This window comes from Tauraco erythrolophus, chromosome Z (assembly GCF_009769465.1).
Source record: "Tauraco erythrolophus isolate bTauEry1 chromosome Z, bTauEry1.pri, whole genome shotgun sequence".
NCBI lineage: Eukaryota > Metazoa > Chordata > Aves > Musophagiformes > Musophagidae > Tauraco > Tauraco erythrolophus.
In genome coordinates this window covers 73,886,329-73,906,809 of record NC_141496.1, presented here as the reverse complement: position 1 = coordinate 73,906,809, position 20,481 = coordinate 73,886,329, and the positions used below count along the sequence as shown (strand labels likewise).

At 46.1% G+C, this 20,481-nt stretch overlaps 1 protein-coding gene across 1 annotated transcript; it reads left to right on the top strand.

Annotated features, from left to right (window-relative positions):
• The first annotated feature begins 15,879 nt into the window (after nt 1–15,879).
• Nucleotides 15,880–17,295, top strand: GADD45G (growth arrest and DNA damage inducible gamma). The gene is made up of 4 exons (XM_086629436.1): nt 15,880–15,932; nt 16,044–16,145; nt 16,242–16,455; nt 16,831–17,295. The coding sequence occupies exons 1-4, from the start codon at nt 15,880–15,882 to the stop codon at nt 16,939–16,941; spliced, it is 480 nt and encodes a 159-aa protein (XP_086485562.1). The 3' UTR covers nt 16,942–17,295.
• Nucleotides 17,296–20,481: the final 3,186 nt, after the last annotated feature.

Here is a 20,481-nt window from a genome sequence, read left to right as displayed (position 1 = left end):
AGGAGATAGCACTGAGTTTAGGTTCCAGGCGGTTTGGTTATACACGTCTTCCTCAGAAGCCGCCTTTCTCTTTGTCGTGTGCATGTTTTCCTTGTCTTGAGCTGGAGCTACAAAATGGTTAAGTCGGACTCTTGCAAATTATTTTCAAGATTCGTGTATGTCCTTGGGATGTCCACAATTCTAGTTTAGCAAAATCATTCGAATCCATTATAAGAAGATGAGCTGAAATGTTCCGTGAAGGCTGTAACATCTGAGAGACTGTGGGCACAACTCCCCGTTAAGCGACACCCAGCCTCAGGTGGCCTAAAATAACCTCAGCATCTCATACACTCCCATTTAATGTCCCCAAAACTCCCCAGCAGGTAGAGCTCGTCTGTGTATGCGCAGAGTCCATTTTGCATTGTCCAGCTGCAGGTGTGATTCAGCGTGAGACTGAGGAATGGGCTGTCACTCGTTGTTTATCAGCAGGACACTCCGCAGCGTGGGCTTACCAGGCCCTCGCGACACACGGACACAGGGTAGGGCACAGCCAGCCCTGATGTTTTCCCTCAACACCTCCCTGATGGCTACCACCACCCGGGACTGCAGCAGCAGGAATGGAGGCAAAGCAACATCCTTTCGAAGCCTGGCAGCACAAAGGGCTTTTCCAGGTCGCAAGCATCCTCACAAATCCCCCAAAATTATCGTCAAGTTTCATTCCTTTTGCACAGGAAATGCAGTGCAAAAGTGTTACAGCTTTTGATGTGGCACCAAACTTGATCTAAAGAATTAATGGTGAGTTTTCACAGCCTTCTGGAGTTTTCCTTGTGAAATAATGGTGTGGGATTTTGAGGTATGTTAGTGCATAAATGGCATTACTTTTTGACCCTGTGCCAGAGATGTTCCATAGGACCTGCATGCAACCAACAGGGCTGTGTGTGGCCTCTGGTGTATGCCGTATGTTGAACGAAGGACAGGAGCCAGGCCGTGCCCTGTCATGCAGAGGGGGCTATGCTGCGCAAGGGTGGCCTCAAGTCTGCAAAAAGAGAACCTCAAGTATTTTGTTTCTGTTTTGCTGCTTGAGAGCCCTGAATGAGAAAGCAACACAAGTCTTCACATTATTCACATAAAATGCCTTTTATTTTTTTTTCCTGGAGTGGTGAGTTTGTTTTGTTTTGTTTTGTTTTGTTTTTTGATCAAGCCACAAACTTCAGTCTCAATTGAATGCTGATGTAAGGTCTGTGTCTTATGGAGCATTCACAGTGTGTCAGCAGCTGTGCAGTCAGGAGTACAGACGTGCAGGCAACGAGTTTACCAAGGAAATCAGGGGGAAGGGGATTGAGATGTTTCTCTAGGGAGCGGAGTGACTCCAGTAAGAGTGCGGTGACCCCTGGAAGAGGCTGCTGCCTCTGTGTATGCTGGGGGAATTGGTGCGAGCAGAGGCGGAAGGAAGAATGGGAGACCCAGGGGAACGTGTGTGTTGCAGGGGGGAGGGTGCACAAATCAGGCAGTGTGAAACTTCTTTTTTCTGCTTTCACTTCAAGTGTTGCAGATGTTCCTTTCCTGGGTTTTGACGCTGGGAAAAAAGAGCAATGTGCAAAACCTTCAGCTTTATTAATTATTACTATTATTGTCATCATAATCTAACTGTTGTGAGAAATTACAAATATTTATTCAGCTTTTATTATAGTACAATTTTAACCAGACTTGTGGGTTTGCAAATGAATGAAATCACAGGATCCTTCAGACATTTTACAAGCACAAATGCAATGATAACATCTAATTGCAGGGATCTGAGACTGTCTGACTGCAGATGGGATGTTTTTAACCTCTTTCTGTCTGTAACAGTTGTGTCAGAAAATTGTCAGGACAGTGCTAAAAGCACTCCAAACCTGTGTGGTGGAGCAAACATTTAGGTCCTGAGTCTGCAAGAATTTAATCCACGCTTAGGCTAATGCCTTTGCAAGCAGTCCTGTTGCAACAGTACTTTCAAATTACTTTCATGTATAATAACCTCACCCATGAACAGAAATGATTGAAGAAGCAGCATTCTGAAAACTAACAATAGCTTTAATACACTTCATTAAAATGTATGGAGGGCTTCAGATACTGGAATACAAACAATACGCCATTCTAAATTGTGACAGTAGGATACAGTATAAACCACGGTGATGTTGTTTGATGCCCAGTTTGCTGCCATAGCAGTCGTTTGTTCTTTCAGTTCAGGTCGTGGTTGCTTCCACGATTCCAAAGTCCTGGCTACTTCCATCTTTGAAAGATAATACTTCCTATAGGTGGTTGCCAGAGGTATCCTCAGCACAGGTGTTGCTCTCAGAAAGCCAGGGACTTTAGAAGTGAAACAGAGATCCCGTTTCCCTGTTTCCTCTCAGTTCTGTGAAGCAATGCACTGGGCTCAGGGGTGCAAAATCTATCCTATTTTGACCACTTTGCATGCAGATGTTAAATTAGCAAGAATAGAGGAGAGAGGTACGTAATTCGTGTTTAATTTCAGAAAGCGATGACGACGGAAACTTTGTAGGTGCGCCCAGTGCAGCGGTGACGAGCGGCGCGCTCAGACCGGTTCCCTGCCAGACGCGGGTGACCTGCCCAGCCGTGACCGGAGGAGAAAACCCGACCCTAACGCAAGGGGTTCCGCCGGTTTTCCCAAAGTCGCTGAAGTAGCTGGGCCCAGTAGATCTGCCGGAGCGCGGTCCTCGGGTGACACCTTGCGAGCAGCGCTGTTGAAGTCACTACTGCAAAGTTACGCAGTAACTAAGCACGTCATCTAAGGAGCGCGGAGCAAACTGCCACGATTGTGGGGGAGAATAACCACCGGAGACAATGAGGTCGTGTTAATAATAAAACAAAGCAGTCTCGAGCCCTCCCCGGTACCCGAGGTGACGATGAGGAAGCCACGGTGCCGCACCCTGCGGAGGGACCCGGCGGGAGGAAGAGCACCGGCACCTTGCCCCGGGCCACACTCGGCCTCCATGTGGTGGCTTTAGCGACGAAAAACCAAACGCCTGCCTTTGGTTAGGGTCATCCTCAGCTTTGCCAATGATCTGCCTGGCTGCCCCAAGAGAGAGATACACGGTTTTCAAGGTGTGAAGGTGTCCTGCCCCGCAGGTGAGAGTCTTCAGCACCCATCCTCCGCAATGCTGAGACTTGCCAGTAGTGACAAGGACAGACACATAGAATCATAGAATCATAGAATGGTTTGGTTGGAAGGGACCTCAAAGATCATCTAGTTCCAACCCCCCTGCCATGGGCAGAAAATCCTCCACTACACCAGGCTGCTCAAAGCCCCATCCAACCTGGCCTTGAACACTTCCAGGGATGGAGCATCCACAGCTTCTCTGGGCAACCTCTTCCAGTGCCTCACCACCATCAATGTAAAAAATTTCTTCCTTGTATCTAATCTAAATCTGCCCTCTTTCAGTTGAACATGTGTGTGTGTGTGTGAGAGCTGGTACTGTTCGGCCTGGAGAAGAGAAGGCTCAGAAGGATCTCATCCACGTATGTAAAAACCTGAAGGCAGGGTGCAGAGAGGACGAAGCCAGGCTCTTTCCAGTGGTGTCCAGTGACAGGAGCAGAGGCAGTGGGCATGAAGCGAAACATGGGAGGCTCCGTCTGAACATCAGGAAACACTTTTTCACTGTGAGTGTGACTGAGCACTGGCACAGGTTACCCAGTATGCTGCCGGAGCCTCCATCCTAGGGAGATATTCAAAAGCCGTCTGGAGATGGTCCTGGGCAGCCTGCTGGAGTAGGGATTTGGACCAGATGACCTCCAGAGGTCCCTTCCAACTTCAATCATACTGCAATTCTATGATTTGGCAAAAAAAATCCAAGGAACGGTCACTGCTGCTGGTGGCATCTAATGATCCTAATTAGATTTAACTTGTGAGGTTGTAGAGGATGCCTTGAGGTTTGCCCACAAAAAAAGTCATGAAGTTTAGTTTACAGGTAATTTTTTTTTTTAATTAGCAGATTCTTTTTATTGTGTGGTGTTTTTTTATGTTTTGTTTTGGTGTTTTTTTTTCATTTGGTTTTGTTTTGTTTTTAATAATTTTAATGTCAATCTCTATGGTTCATTCACTTCTAGCTTTTCTCTGAGGATGTAAGAGTCAGAAAGCTTTATTTAAAAAACCAAAAAGCTTCCCTTCACTAGCATGAATCCATGAACTGGAGAGATTTTAAATGAGACAAAACATGCAGAGATTCAGCCAGCCTGCTAATCCTCTTTTGCACATGTGGAACTAGGCCAGGCACAGAGAGATTTACCATTTTGCCCAGGGTTACATATCATCTTGGACAGAGTTAGATGTCCTGATGCCCAGATTGCTAAACAAGCCTTCCTCTTCTGAACAAGTACAGAGATGACCAAATTCTACAGACAATTCCCCATCTTGAACTGCAATACAAGATTACTTGGCCAGCACTCTCTCTATTCCTTGCTAGCACATGTCAAGATACATGTATAATTTCTGGGCTTCCCTCCTTCAGTAGTGGTCTTTTTTCAGGAGAGATATTTATACAGTTGCTTTTGTATTCGGAATGAAAAGCTGCTCATTGCACAGCCCTGTGGGGTGGAAGATCTTTGTCGCAAACCCAGTCTTATTATTGTTATATAAATGTTGGTACCAATGTCTCCAGAATTCCTTAATCAGTCTCGAGCAGGCCACATTTCCAAATGTGTGTATCCTAAACACTGAATAGAAACAGAGCTAAGTTGAATAACTGATAAGTGATATTCATGTTTTCCTCCTATCATAGCCACACAAACCGGTGACAAGGGCAATTATATATTTCTAAAAATTGTGTGTCATTCTTAGATTTTGAAATGTTCAGCCGGGATCCTGAATGGAGGATTTCCCCAACAGTGTAGGGTGTAGGACTTCGCGGAGCAGTAAGGATTTGAAGAAATGCTCAGTTTAACCACTGGAGGGCTGTTTCACACAAGTCTTTTGCAGAATATAGAAAAGACTGAATATTAGTACCAAAGTTTTAAGCTCTTGTGTACAATAACAAATAATTTAAACTGTTTTGCTTAAAGTGACTAGTGTGAGAGCACCATCCTAAATGATAACGTGTATTTTTTGCTTCTGGCATTTCTTGCAGTAGCAGGTAGATCTTTGTTTCTTCTTTTTGACACTTGTCTATTCAGCAGATTACTGAATACTAAATAAGAGACTAAACCAGTGTGTGTCTGCTGGTAATTTTACTCATTCCTTACCCTTAAATATAGAGGATGAAGTCACTGTGCAAGATAACTCATGAAAGCCCACTTTAGCATCCTTATCTTTTTCTCAGAAATTTTGGAGGCACAAGCCAAAGGAGCTTGCTAATGGCCTCTCTTATCGATATTAGACACATTACAGAGGCAGAGCTGCATACTGGGAAATGAGATACTCTGACCTAAAATGAATTATCAAGCATGGAGTCATGAGGAGAGGAGTCACTGTTCAATAAACTCGTCTGGGACATTGAAGAACCACTGCCTTCCCAGCTAAAGACGTTGTGCACAGCTTTGGGCACACAGCCATAGAAAGACTCTTAGGGATAGGGACGGGGTGGATGCAAGTCAAAAGGCAAAGTTCCTACTCCTCCACCCTCTCCATGTGTGTGCCTCAGCTTTCGCTAGAGATGTTTCCAAAACTGAATTCCTGCCGACGTGAATGTCTAGAGCAATCTCAGACTTTCAATGCTGCTTCTCCACAGCTCAGCCAAATTCGCCCCTTGTAACTAAGTCCTGAGAGCCCAGGGTGCACAGCCTGCATCTTTAAAACTGGACTTGGCACCAAATGTAGCAGTTCTGTCTTGGTAAAACCAGGGCTTGTGGTGCAGCTGCTGCTGCGGCCCCTGTTTATTCAGCTGTGCAGAAAAGGCTTTGCTCAGTAGTCTCATACATCCCAGTTTCCACTCCCAGGGCTACCAGAAGCTCTCTCAGGGCATAACTTTGGTTCAAACTACATGCTACACTAGCATGGGCAGTGTTTGACACTCTCTCTATTCAGCCAGTACAAGCAGGCAGCAGGCAGCCCTGCTCCCTATCAAACCCCAATATATGTTGGGCTTCAGAGAGTCCTGCTCAGAGGCACTGCTGCCTACTGCTTAGGGGAGGTAGCAGGAACAAGGGAAAAAAACTACATTCTGGTCCCCATATGGAGGACCACTTCATCTTTCACGTAAGGCTTGTTTATTACAAACAACATGTGTGATCCTCAGAGCAGGTGTCAGGGGCCAGGCATAAATCATAGCTGATGGAGTTTATGGTGTTGGTGTAGATTCTGAATTTTCACTCATCAATAAAAGCATCTACCAGCAGTACTGTGCTGGCCCTCTGTTGTACGCAGGGTCATACACAAACTGACTGCAGTCAGAGAGGTTTTAGGTATCCAGATTTTCTGAAAACAGTGTCATACCCATGCCCCAGGTAGTAACTGATCACAACACATACTTCAAGGGAAGGCTTCCTGCCAACCTCTTCTTATGGACACTCATCTGTGTCCCTGACCCTTCTTCCCCCCATCAGATGAACATCTAATGTGTAGAGGGAAACCTGTAAGTCACCTGTTTGGTCCAAAATCCCATACTCAGTGACTGAGGTATAGGGCTACAAGGGGAAATGACAAGGAATTACAAATAGGAACGCGAGAAGGCTAAAAAGCAAAAAGCAATACAGAAATAATGACAACTCAGTCAGCTGGCATACACATATTTTAATGAAATTAGTTTATCTCAGTGAGTTTCAAGGTGAATTGACCTTATTCTTCACTAGCAAAATGTGATAGCCAGGAATAACAGTCCTACTGCATTAATTTCATAATCAATAGCTCCCAACTGGCCTTCTCCTATAGAGCGCTAAACTGCATCTAAATGTTAGGTTATATTTCTGCACATTTATCAACTGTCATCACTTGGTTTTTGTAACCTTATGCACCAAGGAGTGCAAGGATTTCACTTTATGGGGATCGTTCATGGCTCACTTCTTACTGTGTTTGGTGGATTTGATTAACAAGACTTCGAAGAGGAAATCTGAACTTCTAGATACCATTAAGTAGTAGCTTAATTAATATACTTCTTCATACCTAAAGAAAATGTCTCTGTTCGTCCTGGGTGGGTGAAAATGAAAGAGAAAATATATCAATTTTCTAGCTTTTAAGCTGATGCTTTTTTATTACCTCAAAGATGGGATGAGACAAAAGTTCTGATTTGATGTTGCTTGTGATCAGGGAAAATTGGCATCTGCAGAGGTGTCTCAGCAAATAACTGAGCTCGGTAAAGATTTGTGCTATTCTTACCTTCCAGTTAGTTTTAAAGAAAAGGGCTAAGATAAAGTAACCCCATCTCCATCAGATCTTGTGTCTAACCTGTTTAGATATAAGCCAGTATAATAGATTTTTTTTTTTTTTTTAAAAGGCACATGGTAAAAATCAGAGTTACACATTCAAGGTCTAGGTCGATCATCTGAGTTTTCATTCTCAGCTTGTCTGCTCTATTACACCTACAACGGAATACACCAAAGAACTAATGAAGGATTAGATTGTTTTGCTTGGCTAGGCACATCTCTGCAATAGAAGTTCTATTAGACGGTCTTATGCTGAGATACGAGCAGCACTTGACATAGGGCTACACATCTGCCTTCTTCGTGAATTACATTTCTTCATGCTGCAGAATTACCCAGTGAAATAAATAATTCTGGCAGCATCTGGGCTAAGGAAAGACTGTGTTCTTCTTTCAATATAACATACAGACAGCTGTTCAATGATCTTCTTAAGCATTTGATTTTTAGCTTTCATTGGTGTCTCTAAGAAAGTTCAGTACATGACAAAATAAAATCAGATTCTTTAATGTTATGCTGATCAAGTTATGTTCAGCTGTTCAAAAATTCCCTTTGGCATCGTATGGAGCCATTGACACCAGGAAAGCCAATGTCATCATTCAAAGCAGTCTTTAGAGTCATCTGGTTGTTTTGGAGAGCTAGCAATACAAGGTTGTTTTTCGGTAGTTTTATTCTGCTGGAGGAGAAGGGCCTCTGTGCAGCACAGTAACAGATATGGCAGAAAAAATATGTGAAGGAACTAAAGTAAGTGGGGATGAAAAACAGCTATATCACAAGAAATACCCAGTTTTGTTTGTAACTGAGCCTCACTTGAGACTATCATTGGCAGCAGCTGGAGCACTGCAGTGCTGAGTGGATAGAGAGTCAGAATCTGGAATTTTTGATGCTTGCATTTGCCCCTGTTCTGGCTTAAATTATTACAAAATATAATTTTTAGTGTCACTTATGTAATTTTCCAATTACATCTGTCTGAAATCATATCCCTAAGTAAGGTTTCCAGGCATTCCTGGACAAAGGTGTGTGCTGAAGGATAGTAAATCTGATGCTGCAGACCTCCTGGCACACAGACTTCAATTGAACATGCATGCACAATCTGTCCAATTTGGCCTGAAAACATAGGATTTACCGAGCTGGGTGTTATGCAGCCATGGTGCATATGGGCTGTGAATGTGTCTAGGATTTCCAGTCGTACAGCAGCCAGTCAGAGCTGCTGTGAATGCACAATAAGGTTGCAGTTGCTGGACCTACAGACACACAGAAATCCCAGGAGAGGATCCTTGAAAAATCCGCCCTGATAAAATTCTGGTCTGAAAGAAAGAAAGCATTGCCAAGAAAACCTGGCTTTCGGCAGTTCTTAATTAAAAACAAAAATGAAAGGAAAAAATCACCCTGTCTCCCAGTGTTTCTGAGGGACTGCTGAGCTGGAGTGTAGCAGAAGGTTCCCTGACATGTTATCAGCTACCCCACATAAGCTGCTGCGGACTGCCCTTCTCAGCTCCCAGTAGGATGTGAATTATACAGATTTTGGCACAGGGCTGGAGTGGTGGGATGCTGGCCATCTCAGACTCATAGTCTCTGTGCGCTCATGACAGTCTACATACAGAATGGGCAACGCAGGTTTACTCTTTTTTTGCCTTTTCTTTTTTTTTTTAGTGATGCAAACTAGGGTGGGGGTCTCAGTGTAGTACTGTCATATTAAAGACAAGCATGAAAAGAAAAGCTTTTCCTATCTGTAACTCTGTTAGTTACTCTTGGTGGACAGAGATGGGCAGGAGACGTATGTCTCGTTTAAAATATGAAACCCAAAGGTGCAATGCTCTGTTAAATTCATTTTATGTGACTATCTTTAACTGAGGCATCACGTGGCTAGATAAATGCAGTACAGGAATTTAAGCAGCTGTGTAAATAAATCATTCATGAAGAGGAAAAAGTGCTTGAACTTGTTGAATACTTCCATTTAAGTGTGTCAATGAAAGCAAACCTGCTGGGGAAAATGGCACTGTTTTGAGATGAGGAGGGGATAAAGGAGCCTTTTCAAACAATCAGTTTTGAGGATGGTCAGTTGTGTTCACATCCCAAACACTCAGTTGCGTTGGCTGGCTGATGCTTTTAGCTGATGTCAGATTACAAGATGTTGTACTTAGTGATATCCATTTACATTATCAGGCAGGGGCTACCATCTGCTGAAGCAAAGCAAGGCAGAGTATGCAGAGTTGCTCCAGTACGAGTGGCTGTTGGCCTCCACTGTACTTTGCTCTTCCTCTGTGAAGGCTCTCACCTGCTCCAAGTACATGTTTTCAAGATTATCTCTTTCAACCTCCCATCTATGTAAAAGGAAAGAGTTAGTTAAAACCAGCCATGTCTGTAAAAGGGATTTGGACAAGCTTGAGAAGAGGACCCATGTGAACCTCATGAGGTTTAACAGGGCCAAGTGCAAGGTCCTGCACCTGAATCAGGGCAACCCTCGGTATCAATACAGGCTGGGGGATGATGGGACTGAGAGTGGCCCTGTGGAGAAGGAGAAGTACTGGTGGTTGAAAAGCTGGTCATGAGCAGGCAATGTGTGCTTACAGCCCAGAAGGCCAACCATATCCTGGGCTGCATCAAAAGAACCATGGCCAGCAGGTCGAGGGAGGTGATTTTGCCCCTCTATTCTGCTCTCGTGAGATCCCACTTGGAGTACTGCATTCAGCTCTGGAGTCCTCAGGACAGGAAAGACATGGACCTGTTGGAGTGGGTCCAGAGGAGGGCAATGAAAATGGTCAGAGGGAGAGAACACCTCCCCAATGAGGTAATGCTTGGGGTTGTTTAGCCTAGAGAAGAGAAGGTTCTGGGGAGACCTTATTGTAGCCTTTCAATATTTAAAGGGGTCTTATAACAAAGACGAGAATAGTAGTAGGGCCTGTTATGACAGAATCATAGAATCATATAATGCTTTGGGTTGGAAGGGACCTTAGAGACCATCTACTTCCAGGCCCCCTGCCACAGGCAGGGACACCTTCCTCTATATGGAGTTGCTCATCCAGCCTGGCCTGGAACACTTCCAGGGATGGGGCATCCACAACTTCTCTGGGCAACCTGTTCCAGTGTTTCATCAAACTCAAAGTGAAGAATTTCTTCCTTCTATCTAAATGAAATCTACCCTCTTTCAGCTTAAATCCATTACCCCTTGTTCCAGCACTACATGTCCTTGTGAAATGTCCCTCTCCTTTTTGTAGACCCCCTCTGGAAGGCTGCTAGAAGGTGTTACCTAGCCTGGACTCTTCTGTTCTCCAGGCTGAACAACTCCAACTCTCTCAGCCTGTGTTCATAGGAGAGGTGCTCCAATCTTTTGATCATCTTTGCTCCCTCCTCTGGATTTGATCCAACAGGTCCATAGGACAAGGGTTAATTCATTTAAACTCAAAGAAGGTAGATTTAGATTGGATGTAAGAAATAAATGTTTTATGATGAGGGTGGTGAAATATTGGAACAGGTTGCCCAGAGAGGTGGTAGATATCCATCCCCAGAAACATTCAAGGTCAGGTTGGACAGAGCTCTGAGCAACTTGGTCTAGTTGAAGATGTCCCGGCTCACTGCAGGAGGGTTGGACTAGATCCCTAGATCAAAGGTCTCATCCAACCCAAACTATTCTATGATTGTGCAATTCTAAAGCAATTCTTTATTTTCTTAGAACAGGAGAGAAACATTCATCTATTATCAGAAGGATGCTTCTCTATTATTAGATCAACATTTCTGGTTTCCCACTTTATTTTAAGACTAGCATCTGTGGGAGGAAAGATGCACTAGCGGTGTGAGTTCAGCAACGCTTACAAACTCTTTCAGCTATTTGATGCGGTGTGCCATCGTCTGTACAAACACTCAAACAACCACAGGGCCACAGAATAAAGCATATGAACAGAGGGACCGGTCTGGTTTACTAAGCATGGGGATCAGCAGCATCTATGTCAGGTTCAGTGGAAGGAAATAATACGAAGACTGGGTGACTTGTTGATCTGATGGAAACAAAAAACCAGATTGATCAAAGCCAGAGAATTTGTAGAGGAAGCTGCGACTATAGCTCTGCTTCTTAAAACTTCTAGGGAAGTTTTTTTTACAGAAGTTTTTTATTTGGTTTGGTTTTTATTTTGTGAGATGCCATATCTGGAGAAGGAAGATTGGTGAGGACAACAGGGCTGCAAAGGCAGAAGACTAGATGGAGGACTGGGATGGGATGAGGAGAAGCTCTGATGGGTTTGGAAAGACTTGAGGTTGAGGGTACTCCATCTAAACTGAAAGGACTGGTATATCTAGGCAAAAAGGGTCCTTCTGATGGGAAGTCCAGGAACGCAGCATGAACCAGGAAAGCATCAGACAGGTTGGGGTGATGTAGGAGCCCCATGGCTGGGCTGGCTGTTACCATTGTTTTCATGCCTTTTCTGATTTCGAAAGCTTGAGTTTCCTCTCAGTTAGGCCAAAAGGTGATGTCTGTGTCTGCTGCTCTTCAGGTGGAGATACACTACTATTTTCCTCACAAGATGACAAAATTATATTTATTAGCAGCTTTACAGGGGTGTAATCTATCTGCAGCTTTATCTGTTACGTTCCGCTAGGTTTCTCGTCTTTGTTGTGATTGAATAAACTATTATTTCCCTGTTCCTCTGGGCTGTTTTAGGGGTTTTCTTCATGTAGGAAACACCACACTTTTTTTTTTTTTTTTTCCGGATTTTTCACGAAAAGCTTTAAGGATATGAAAACAGGAACCGAACGTAGGTACCGTTTGCCAGAGGGCCGTTGATTTTTTTTTTTTTGGTAGCAGTAATATTTTGGATGTCCACCAGAGGTCACAGCTTTACTGTGAACGCAGCAGCATCGCGTTCGGCTGAGGCGCGCTTAGTAAGGTGCTAACGGTGCCAGTGGAAAAAAAAAAAAGGGTTTTCAGGAAAGCCTTTTGATGTGACGGAAAGCACGGGTAAGTGGCACTGGCATTATACCGCTGCTGTCAAATATAACGGCAAAACCCACTTGTTCGTGTCTGGGCACTGTTGCCATGTGATATTCCCTGCCTTGACCCATGGCGTGACTTCAAGCACTCAACAGCTGATCCACTAGACCTCTGATGCCTACTGGTTTTCCCTCAAATGCGTAGATCATACTGAGCTGCATTCACAGGAATGAATTTCGTTGCTCAGGATTTGGCACAGAAGCATATTGAGAACACTTAAGTACGTCTAAGTGCGCTCAAGTGTCCTGTGGCAATGAAGGGTGTAACTTCCACTTTCAGATGGAAACATTCAGCACCCTTACACTGGTGCTCACGGCTAGGAATGCTGAAAAACAAAAAAAGGGTGTTTCATTTCTGTATTTTTTTTTCTTTTCTTTGATGGATGTATTAAAAACACAGGAGGAAAAGACCAAGAAAGCAAGCAGTAGAGCCCAGTCTCCACTTCAGTTTGCTTACTAGACGTCAAAGATATCCGGTCTGCAGAGCTAACACCTTCAAAACTGGAACAGGACTTGGGGTAGGCACAGCTCTCCTTCTTGCATCTCCTCTTCTGCATTGGAGGCCTGGTGTTGATACTGTGGTTTGAAATAAGCTGGATCAGGTGTCTGGTAATGCTTTGTGGCCTTCAGCCAGGAGACCCAGGAATAGTGGGGCAAACTGAAAAGTGTGATGACAAGGAGCCCTAACTCCAGGGTGCTGGGTTATTAAGCCAAAACTGGAAGCGTGCATGTGAAAGGATTAATGTGTTGATATGGTTCCATACATCAGTTTATTATTTAGGTACCTATATATGTTATACTACTACATATGCACTGTTATCCACTACCAGTTACTTTGCCCTACTAATTTTGATCCATTTTAAGAAATTTTCATTTTCACTGTAATGGGAAACTCATCACAGTCATAGTTAATACCAGCATCTTTCAAAGCTTTGAGTCAGTCCTGGATTTTCCATGTATTTCATCATGTACTGAAACTGTAGTACATCAGAAACAGGCCTTTCAATACTTCTAAGAGATGTACCGTTTAGTGTATCTAACCCAATTTAACGAGAAAACCTAAAGCTGCCATTTAACATTCAGGCAATTCTTCTATGTTCCTCCCTGTTTATATACTTAGAGAAAAAAAAGAAGTAGATGTATGAAGGATTTTTATCTTTTGAGAATGAACGGAACACACTATGTACACTACGCTTATTCCAACAAGTGGCAATAATTGCCATTTCATACATACAGACCTGGAGATAATTTTCTAAATACTTCTCATGTATTTTTCAAAGAAAACCAAGTAAGAATTGATGCCCTGCTCAAGCAAATTCAGTGTTCCAGGTCACTGGCATGGGTTCACAAGTCAAGAATGCCTTTACACGTTGATAGGGTGAAAAAATTTTAAAAAATCATTGGGCTTGAGAAACCCGTCGTTACGACAAGGAGTTGGGCCCCCAGTCCTAAAAGCTGTGTATACATCACCTGAGAATTGTTCTCAGAGAGGATGGATGTATCTGGCAGACACTGCTGATGTCATCAGTTTAAAAAGGAAGCTCACTAAGAGCTTACTGCAGGGTCCAACACTGTCATCTGTAGCGATGCCAAGGACACTAACTAGAAACAACTGGAAGTGGAAACACAGCAGCCATTTGAAGGGGCTCACTTGAGGAGCACTTCTGAAATTATGGTGCTCAAAGAAGCTCAAACTACTGAGCAGGCAGCAGGTACCTACGCAGAGTCACAGATGAGCCATGCTTGATCTAGGACCTCCAGCAAAGTACTGGAGAGGACATTCCCGGGATGTGGGTTTAACCTTGTTTGTAAGGGGACGATGTGACCAGAGGTGAGGGAGCAGCGAGGGTGACGGAGCTTGCTCTCTGCAACCTGCTGGACTTGGTCCGGGGGCAGGCTGGCAACAGACAGAGATCTACCTCAAGGTGGCTCTGCACAGCCTCCATGAAACCACTTGGTGCTGGTCTGAAGTGGTTGCTCAGCGGACAAGTACTAACCGGCAGCCTAAGCTGAGACGTCAGAAATTGAAAGGACTTGGAAAGTGATTTGTTCTTTAATATTTAGGCTGTGCTCATTCGCGGTGGGAAAATTTGTCTTACTATTGCTTGGTTTGCTGACAAATAGGTTCAGATCTGAGTTCAACAACCAGATGAATTTCACACCAAATTAATTTTAAAGGGTACACTCGAGCTCGTGTGACTAAAGCTCAACTAAAAAAAAAACCCTATTTGCTGTAAAAAATTTGAAAACGATATAATCATACGACAATACAGCCCAGAAGGGACCTCAGGAGATCTCCTGCTTGCAGCAAGGTCACCAGGGAGCTCAGACCAGGTCTCTCAGGGCTTTGTCCCATCGGGGCTTGCAGCCTTGCAAGGATGGAGCCTGCACAGCCTCCCTGGGCAGCCTGCTCCACTGCTTGACTGTCCTCAGGGGGAAAAGGGTTTCACTTATATGCCATCTGGGCCTCTCAATTCAGCCTATGCCCACTGTCTCTCGTCTCCTCACTAGGCATGGATGTGAGGACCCTGGCCCGGTCTTCTTGATGACAGCCTCACAGGTTTTGGGGAGCTGCTGTTTGATCCCTCCCTGATCTGTGCCTTCTCCAGGCTGAACCAGCCCTGGTCCCTCAGCCTGCAGGTCAGGACAGCGCTTCAGCCCTGGGCACCTCGGTGCCCTGATCTGAACTTGCTCCAGTTTATTGATGCTTCCTCTACTGGGGGTTCCAAAACCAGACAAACTCCATAGCTGTTTTCCCATGCGTGCTGAGCAGAGGGGGATTATGACCTTCCTCGGCCAACTGGCCGTGCTGGTGTTCGTACAGCCCAGGACACGGTGGGCCTCCACTGCAGCCAGGGTCACTGCTGTATGCCCAGCCTGCTGCCCACCATGGCCCCAGGGCCTTCTCCACAGAGCTGCTCTCCAGCCCGAGCGGCTGCAAGGGCCATCCCTTCGCGGGAGCAGGACTTGGCATCTGCGTTGGCTGGAATCGTATCGATAAAACCTTTTTTCCCGCTTATTTTTCTCCCTGCCCCATTTGCATTTTCAGTTCCACGCCTCGGTACTTTCCGGCGGCTAAACCCACGGGGACGGGGAGCGCCGGCAGCTGGCCGCAGCCCAGACCGCGCTCGGCGGGCAGGCGGCGGGCAGGCGGCGGGCAGGCAGCGCACCGGCACCTCACCGGCTGCGGAGAGCGGCCACCAGCACCGCGGCCCCGGCGGGGCGGGGCGGAGCGGCGCGTGCCCGCGCCCCGCCCCCACCCCGCTCCCTCCCCACGTGGCCTCCGGGCACGAGCCGCCCGCTCCTCCTTCCCTCCCTCTCTCCCCCCCCCCCCCCCCCCGCCCCTTCCTCGCTGGCGCGCGCCGATTAACATAATAATGCCCACCCCCTCCCCCCCGTTCTCCCCTGCTGGCCAATGGGAGCCCAGGGGGCGCCGCCAGCTGCCGGCGCCGCAGCCGCCTGCGCTATAAATATGGCGGCCGGCGCGGGGCAGGACTCAGAACGCTTGGGGAGCCTGTGGCGAACGGTGACTTGGAGCTATCGCTGGCCGGCGCGCTGTGGGGACTCGGTGCGATGACTCTGGAGGAGATCCACGGACAGGAGCCTGTGCCTGCGGGCCACGACTGGTACGTGCGGGCGACGGCTGCTGCGGGTGGGCCGGGGCGAGGGAAGCAGTGGGGGCGACTGTTGGGGATGGTTGTGGCACCGCGCTGACTCTCCGCTCTCCCGGTGCGCAGGATGCAGGGTGCCGGCAAGGCTCTCCACGAACTGCTGGTGTCGGCCCAGCGCCGCGGCTGCCTCACCGCCGGCGTCTACGAGTCGGCCAAGCTGATGAATGTGTAAGTACGGCGGGCGGGGACCGCCCGGCGGGGCGCGGGGGCTTTGGGGCCGACCGGCGCCGTTCCCGGTCTCACCGCGCCGCTCCCCTCTTGCAGCGATCCTGACAACGTAGCTTTCTGCGTGCTGGCCACGGACGAGGAGGACGAGGGGGACATTGCCCTGCAGATCCACTTCACCCTGATCCAGGCCTTCTGCTGCGAGAACGACATCGACATTGTGCGGGTGAACGACGTGGCCAAGCTGGCTGCCATCGTGGGGCCCAGCGAGGAGTCTGGGGAGCCCCGGGACCTCCACTGCATCCTCATCACGGTGGGTGTCCTGCGGGAGGCGAGCGGTGCTCGGTGCGCTGCCCGCCAGGGCCGGGCTTGTGGTGCGGGACAGTTAGAGCCTTTCGCGGGTGGCCCCATCTCCCGCTGGGAGTCGGATCCTCCTCTGGGCAGAGAAAGAGGGCTTGGCATGCACCGTGCAGCAAGTCAGCTGAGCAGCCGTAGTAGTAGGCGGCTACGCTTCTCGTAACTGGATTTCCTCTGTTGTCCGCAAGGGCAGCATCTCTGCTTCCTGCTTTGTCTGTGTCAGGACAGAAACCATCCGAAAATACTTTGTAAGATAAAGCTTCTGTAAATATTGTAGTGACCTCAGCTGGCATGCAGCACTCATGGTGTGCAACTTTTTTCTTTCTGGCAGAACCCCAATGAAGATGGCTGGAAGGACCCAGCTCTAGAAAAGCTGAACTCATTTTGTGAAGAGAGCCGGAATGTCAATGACTGGGTGCCAACTATTGCCCTGCCTGAGTGATGGTGACCCAGTGCACTGGGGAGGCTGAAACCTTTGTTGCATTCTCAATGTGGTGTGGGTTCACCGAAGTGTGCAACAAGCTGCTGATTCCATGGATTAGCCTGGTCAAGAGACTGGATTAAAGTCACTCAGACTGGCATGCAGTGGGCTCTTACGGAGGAGAAGGAGGAGAACAGCTCACCTCACCAGTGAGCCTCAGCAGGCTGCAACCGTGGAGAGGCTGACATACCATGGAACTGAAAGAAGTATTGCAAGTTTCCTGGTCAAGTGGAGCTGTTTCGGAAGGCAGAGAGAAAGTTGGGGGAAGTGGGCCAAAACTTTCCAGAGGGACTGAACAGGGTCCTGTAACTAGGAACTGTTGGTGCTGTCTACAGAACACAGAAGAAAGTTTCAATATTTGATGGACTACTAGAGACTGGTTACTAAGACAAATGTAGAGACTCCAAAGCAGAAAGACTTTAACAGGCCTCTTGGGTCACTCTGCAGAACTGGTTTAATAATGCAATAATTTTTATTGAAGTATTTGCTGCTATTGAAGCTTTCATAATAAATTTTTGACTATTAATTTCTGGGAGTGTCTGGCTTACTGGGTGGGGAAGCATGTCACTGAAATACCACTGATGCTTTGATCATGTGCTGTAGTCCAAGGTGTACTCCACTGTAATGGAGCTGTTGCTCAAATACTTTCTCCTCTGGGCCAGCTGAATGAGGAGCTGTGCTGTCCAAGTTGATAATTCAACCTTTCACCCTCTTGCAACAGCTGCTTATTGCAACAGCTTGCAGGATTAAGGAGCTGCATGCTTAATGAGCTCACTTACTGTAATAGGTGGCCTTTGTGGTCTACTGAAGGAACATAATATATGTTAGAGACATGAATTTTTGGAATACAGACCTCCTGTAAATTGCATCATTAGTTCTTAAATGTGACTTTGTAAAACTCATTCAGAGCAGCAGTGTTCCCACTTGATAGATGTAGCTTAAACATGATGGGACTGCAAAACTCTGTAGATGTCAAGTACATCTAACATTTGCTTTGATTAGAATTACATCATTAAATCTGAAACTAGCTAATAGTGAATAAACATCACATCTGCCACAAGCTGCTCTCTGATTGCCATATGCTGTAACAATAGAAGCTGTCACTCTAGAAGCCAATTCTGCAAAACCTAATTGCATGACAACATGAAATTAAGTCCAAAACAATTTAAGGATGGGGTGCTCTTTTTTAGAGATCCTGTCAAGGAAAGTTAATTTGGGTGGGCTGATTTGGCCCTATGTTAAAAGGGAAAAATATCACCCCAGTTCTATGCACAATCTATATGTGTGCTCCAGAACTTGACATTAAAATGGCATAGTAATGATCCCTTCTCCGGAGAGCAAGAAAGCTAAACTACTCACTTCCTCTATAGACACTAAAAATACTCAGTAATCACAATTACATTTCCTCTAGGCTGGCTTGCAGTGATTGACAGCAGCACTTGCTGAAAAGTGGTTGTTTCTACATAGCATATCTTGAACAGTTGCAGTTTCTGGGAAGCTGCTTGCTCTCGGTTCCATTGTTCCCGATAAGGGAAGTTCAAATTCAGCTCAAGCATTCCTGGAATAGGCTCCCTCATACTGGAGGTATCCGGCACTGCTTGGCCTTTGTTACTGTGTTGTGAGAGGCTGTAGGACGGCAGCATAACCAGAGATTAAGCTGAAGCAAAAACTGTAGGGGCCTCAGACCTCTGCAGGTACTCCTTCTTGCTCTTAAGATACAGGAGTTTCTGTGTAGCTGGTTTTTCTACTTGACCTGTGCTCATCGACTGGTGTCTGCTGTAGGACTTTGAGGAAAGTGACACCGAGGAGCTAAGAGAACAAACAGCTTCGGCAGCTGTGATAGCAGAAACTGCCTTTAAGGCAATTGCCTCGATACGTAGAAAATATCAAGTCTGGATGCTTTTTTATACGTTTTTATATTTTCCCCTTAGCAAATGCAGGTTTCTTCATTTTCAATGGTTTTACAGATGAGAAACATATTTCTGTCCTTTGCTTGGGTCCTAATCAGTACTCAGAGCGAAGAACAGATTAAAGCGAACTGTCCTGAAATTACCTTTTATGTAAAGGGTAGGCAGTACTTTATAGCTGTGAGTGGTGTAAACAAAAGCTTGAGAAGATCGAAGGAAGCTTTCAAGCACGTATACAACGATATGTACAATTACCTATACTATTAAAGTGTAGCAGAGAAGCAATGTGACCGATTTGTTGGCTGAGACAGTAGACATAGGTAGTTGTACTTGGTAGGAAGTTTAACTTTCCAGCTTTTATGGGAGAAGTATGTTATGCAGCAAACAATGAAATTAATGAGGCAACACCAAAATACCCTTGTGAGGATATTGCTTCTAGTCCCTTAGAAGATAGGGGGTCTGACATCTGCCCTCCCCCCATTACTTTTGAAGCTGTAAGCTATGACTCATGAGAGGTACACAATTTCTTATTTTAGTGACCCATACAATTCTTCTGAAATCCCTCTTGGCTCAATGAAGATACACTGCAACGCCAACAGTATTAAACTGAGTGAGCCTGCAAATGTTATTAATACGGCGTTGCAACCAAAGGCAGCTGTAACTTGCAAGTTATGTGCTGCTGCAAATATCTGTAAAGACCAGCACTACTTCATGTAGCAAAAATTCAGCAGCTGGTATCTACTGATACAAGTAGACTCATCTTTACGTGCTCAGATATATAACTACCCAAGGCGCAACTATACAGTTGTTAAAGATAGACAGTAGACTTGGGTGTTACTGACTGCGGTGGAGACAGCTGGTCAGGAGAGTTGGTTGGCTCACCAGATGTCCTGGGTGTTTTGTCAGGTATCTGGGAGATCTGGAGCACAGGGACAGTAACCTCTCACGTCTGGGAGTGGTGTGCCCAGTGTACGTCACCATTCTGGGAAACAGAAGCGCCCAGGACAGGGGCACTACAGGTTTGCAGGGCTGGCAAGGACTGCTGGGTGCTCTGCTGCAGTGCCTACACCTCAGTCGTGCTGCGCGGTGGTCTTCATAGGCTGCCTTGCTTTGTGCCATGGTGGGCCACATCAGGGGCTCTGGGGAAGAGATTGAGGTTAATAGTTACTAATGATCAAGGTGGTTCTCCAGGACGTGAGCCAGCCTAGTGACATAGAAGGAGGTGCAGGATGCGAAGGGCAGTCACAGAGCGGTGGTGCTTCTGGCTCTGCTTCTGAAGATCTGCTTTCCATCAAGCCGTCCCCTTGTGTGCCACTAGCTGATCAGAACTGAGTATTTAGATACTATAATCACAGGCATTTGAGTTGTGCTGTCTATATTTCTCAGTAATTTTTTTTGAATGAAATGATGTGTAAAGTTTCATTTAAAATTTTGTGAGCAATGGGTTTATGTTTCTCTCGCTGAATATCTATTTCACCATCTAATAGTGCTGTCTACCAGGAATTTCCCCTCATATGCTGTTTCCTTCTCTTAGTGCTGTTTTCTTCCTGTTACATTTCTGTGCATCTCTTTACTTTTGTCTCTCTTGTGGTTG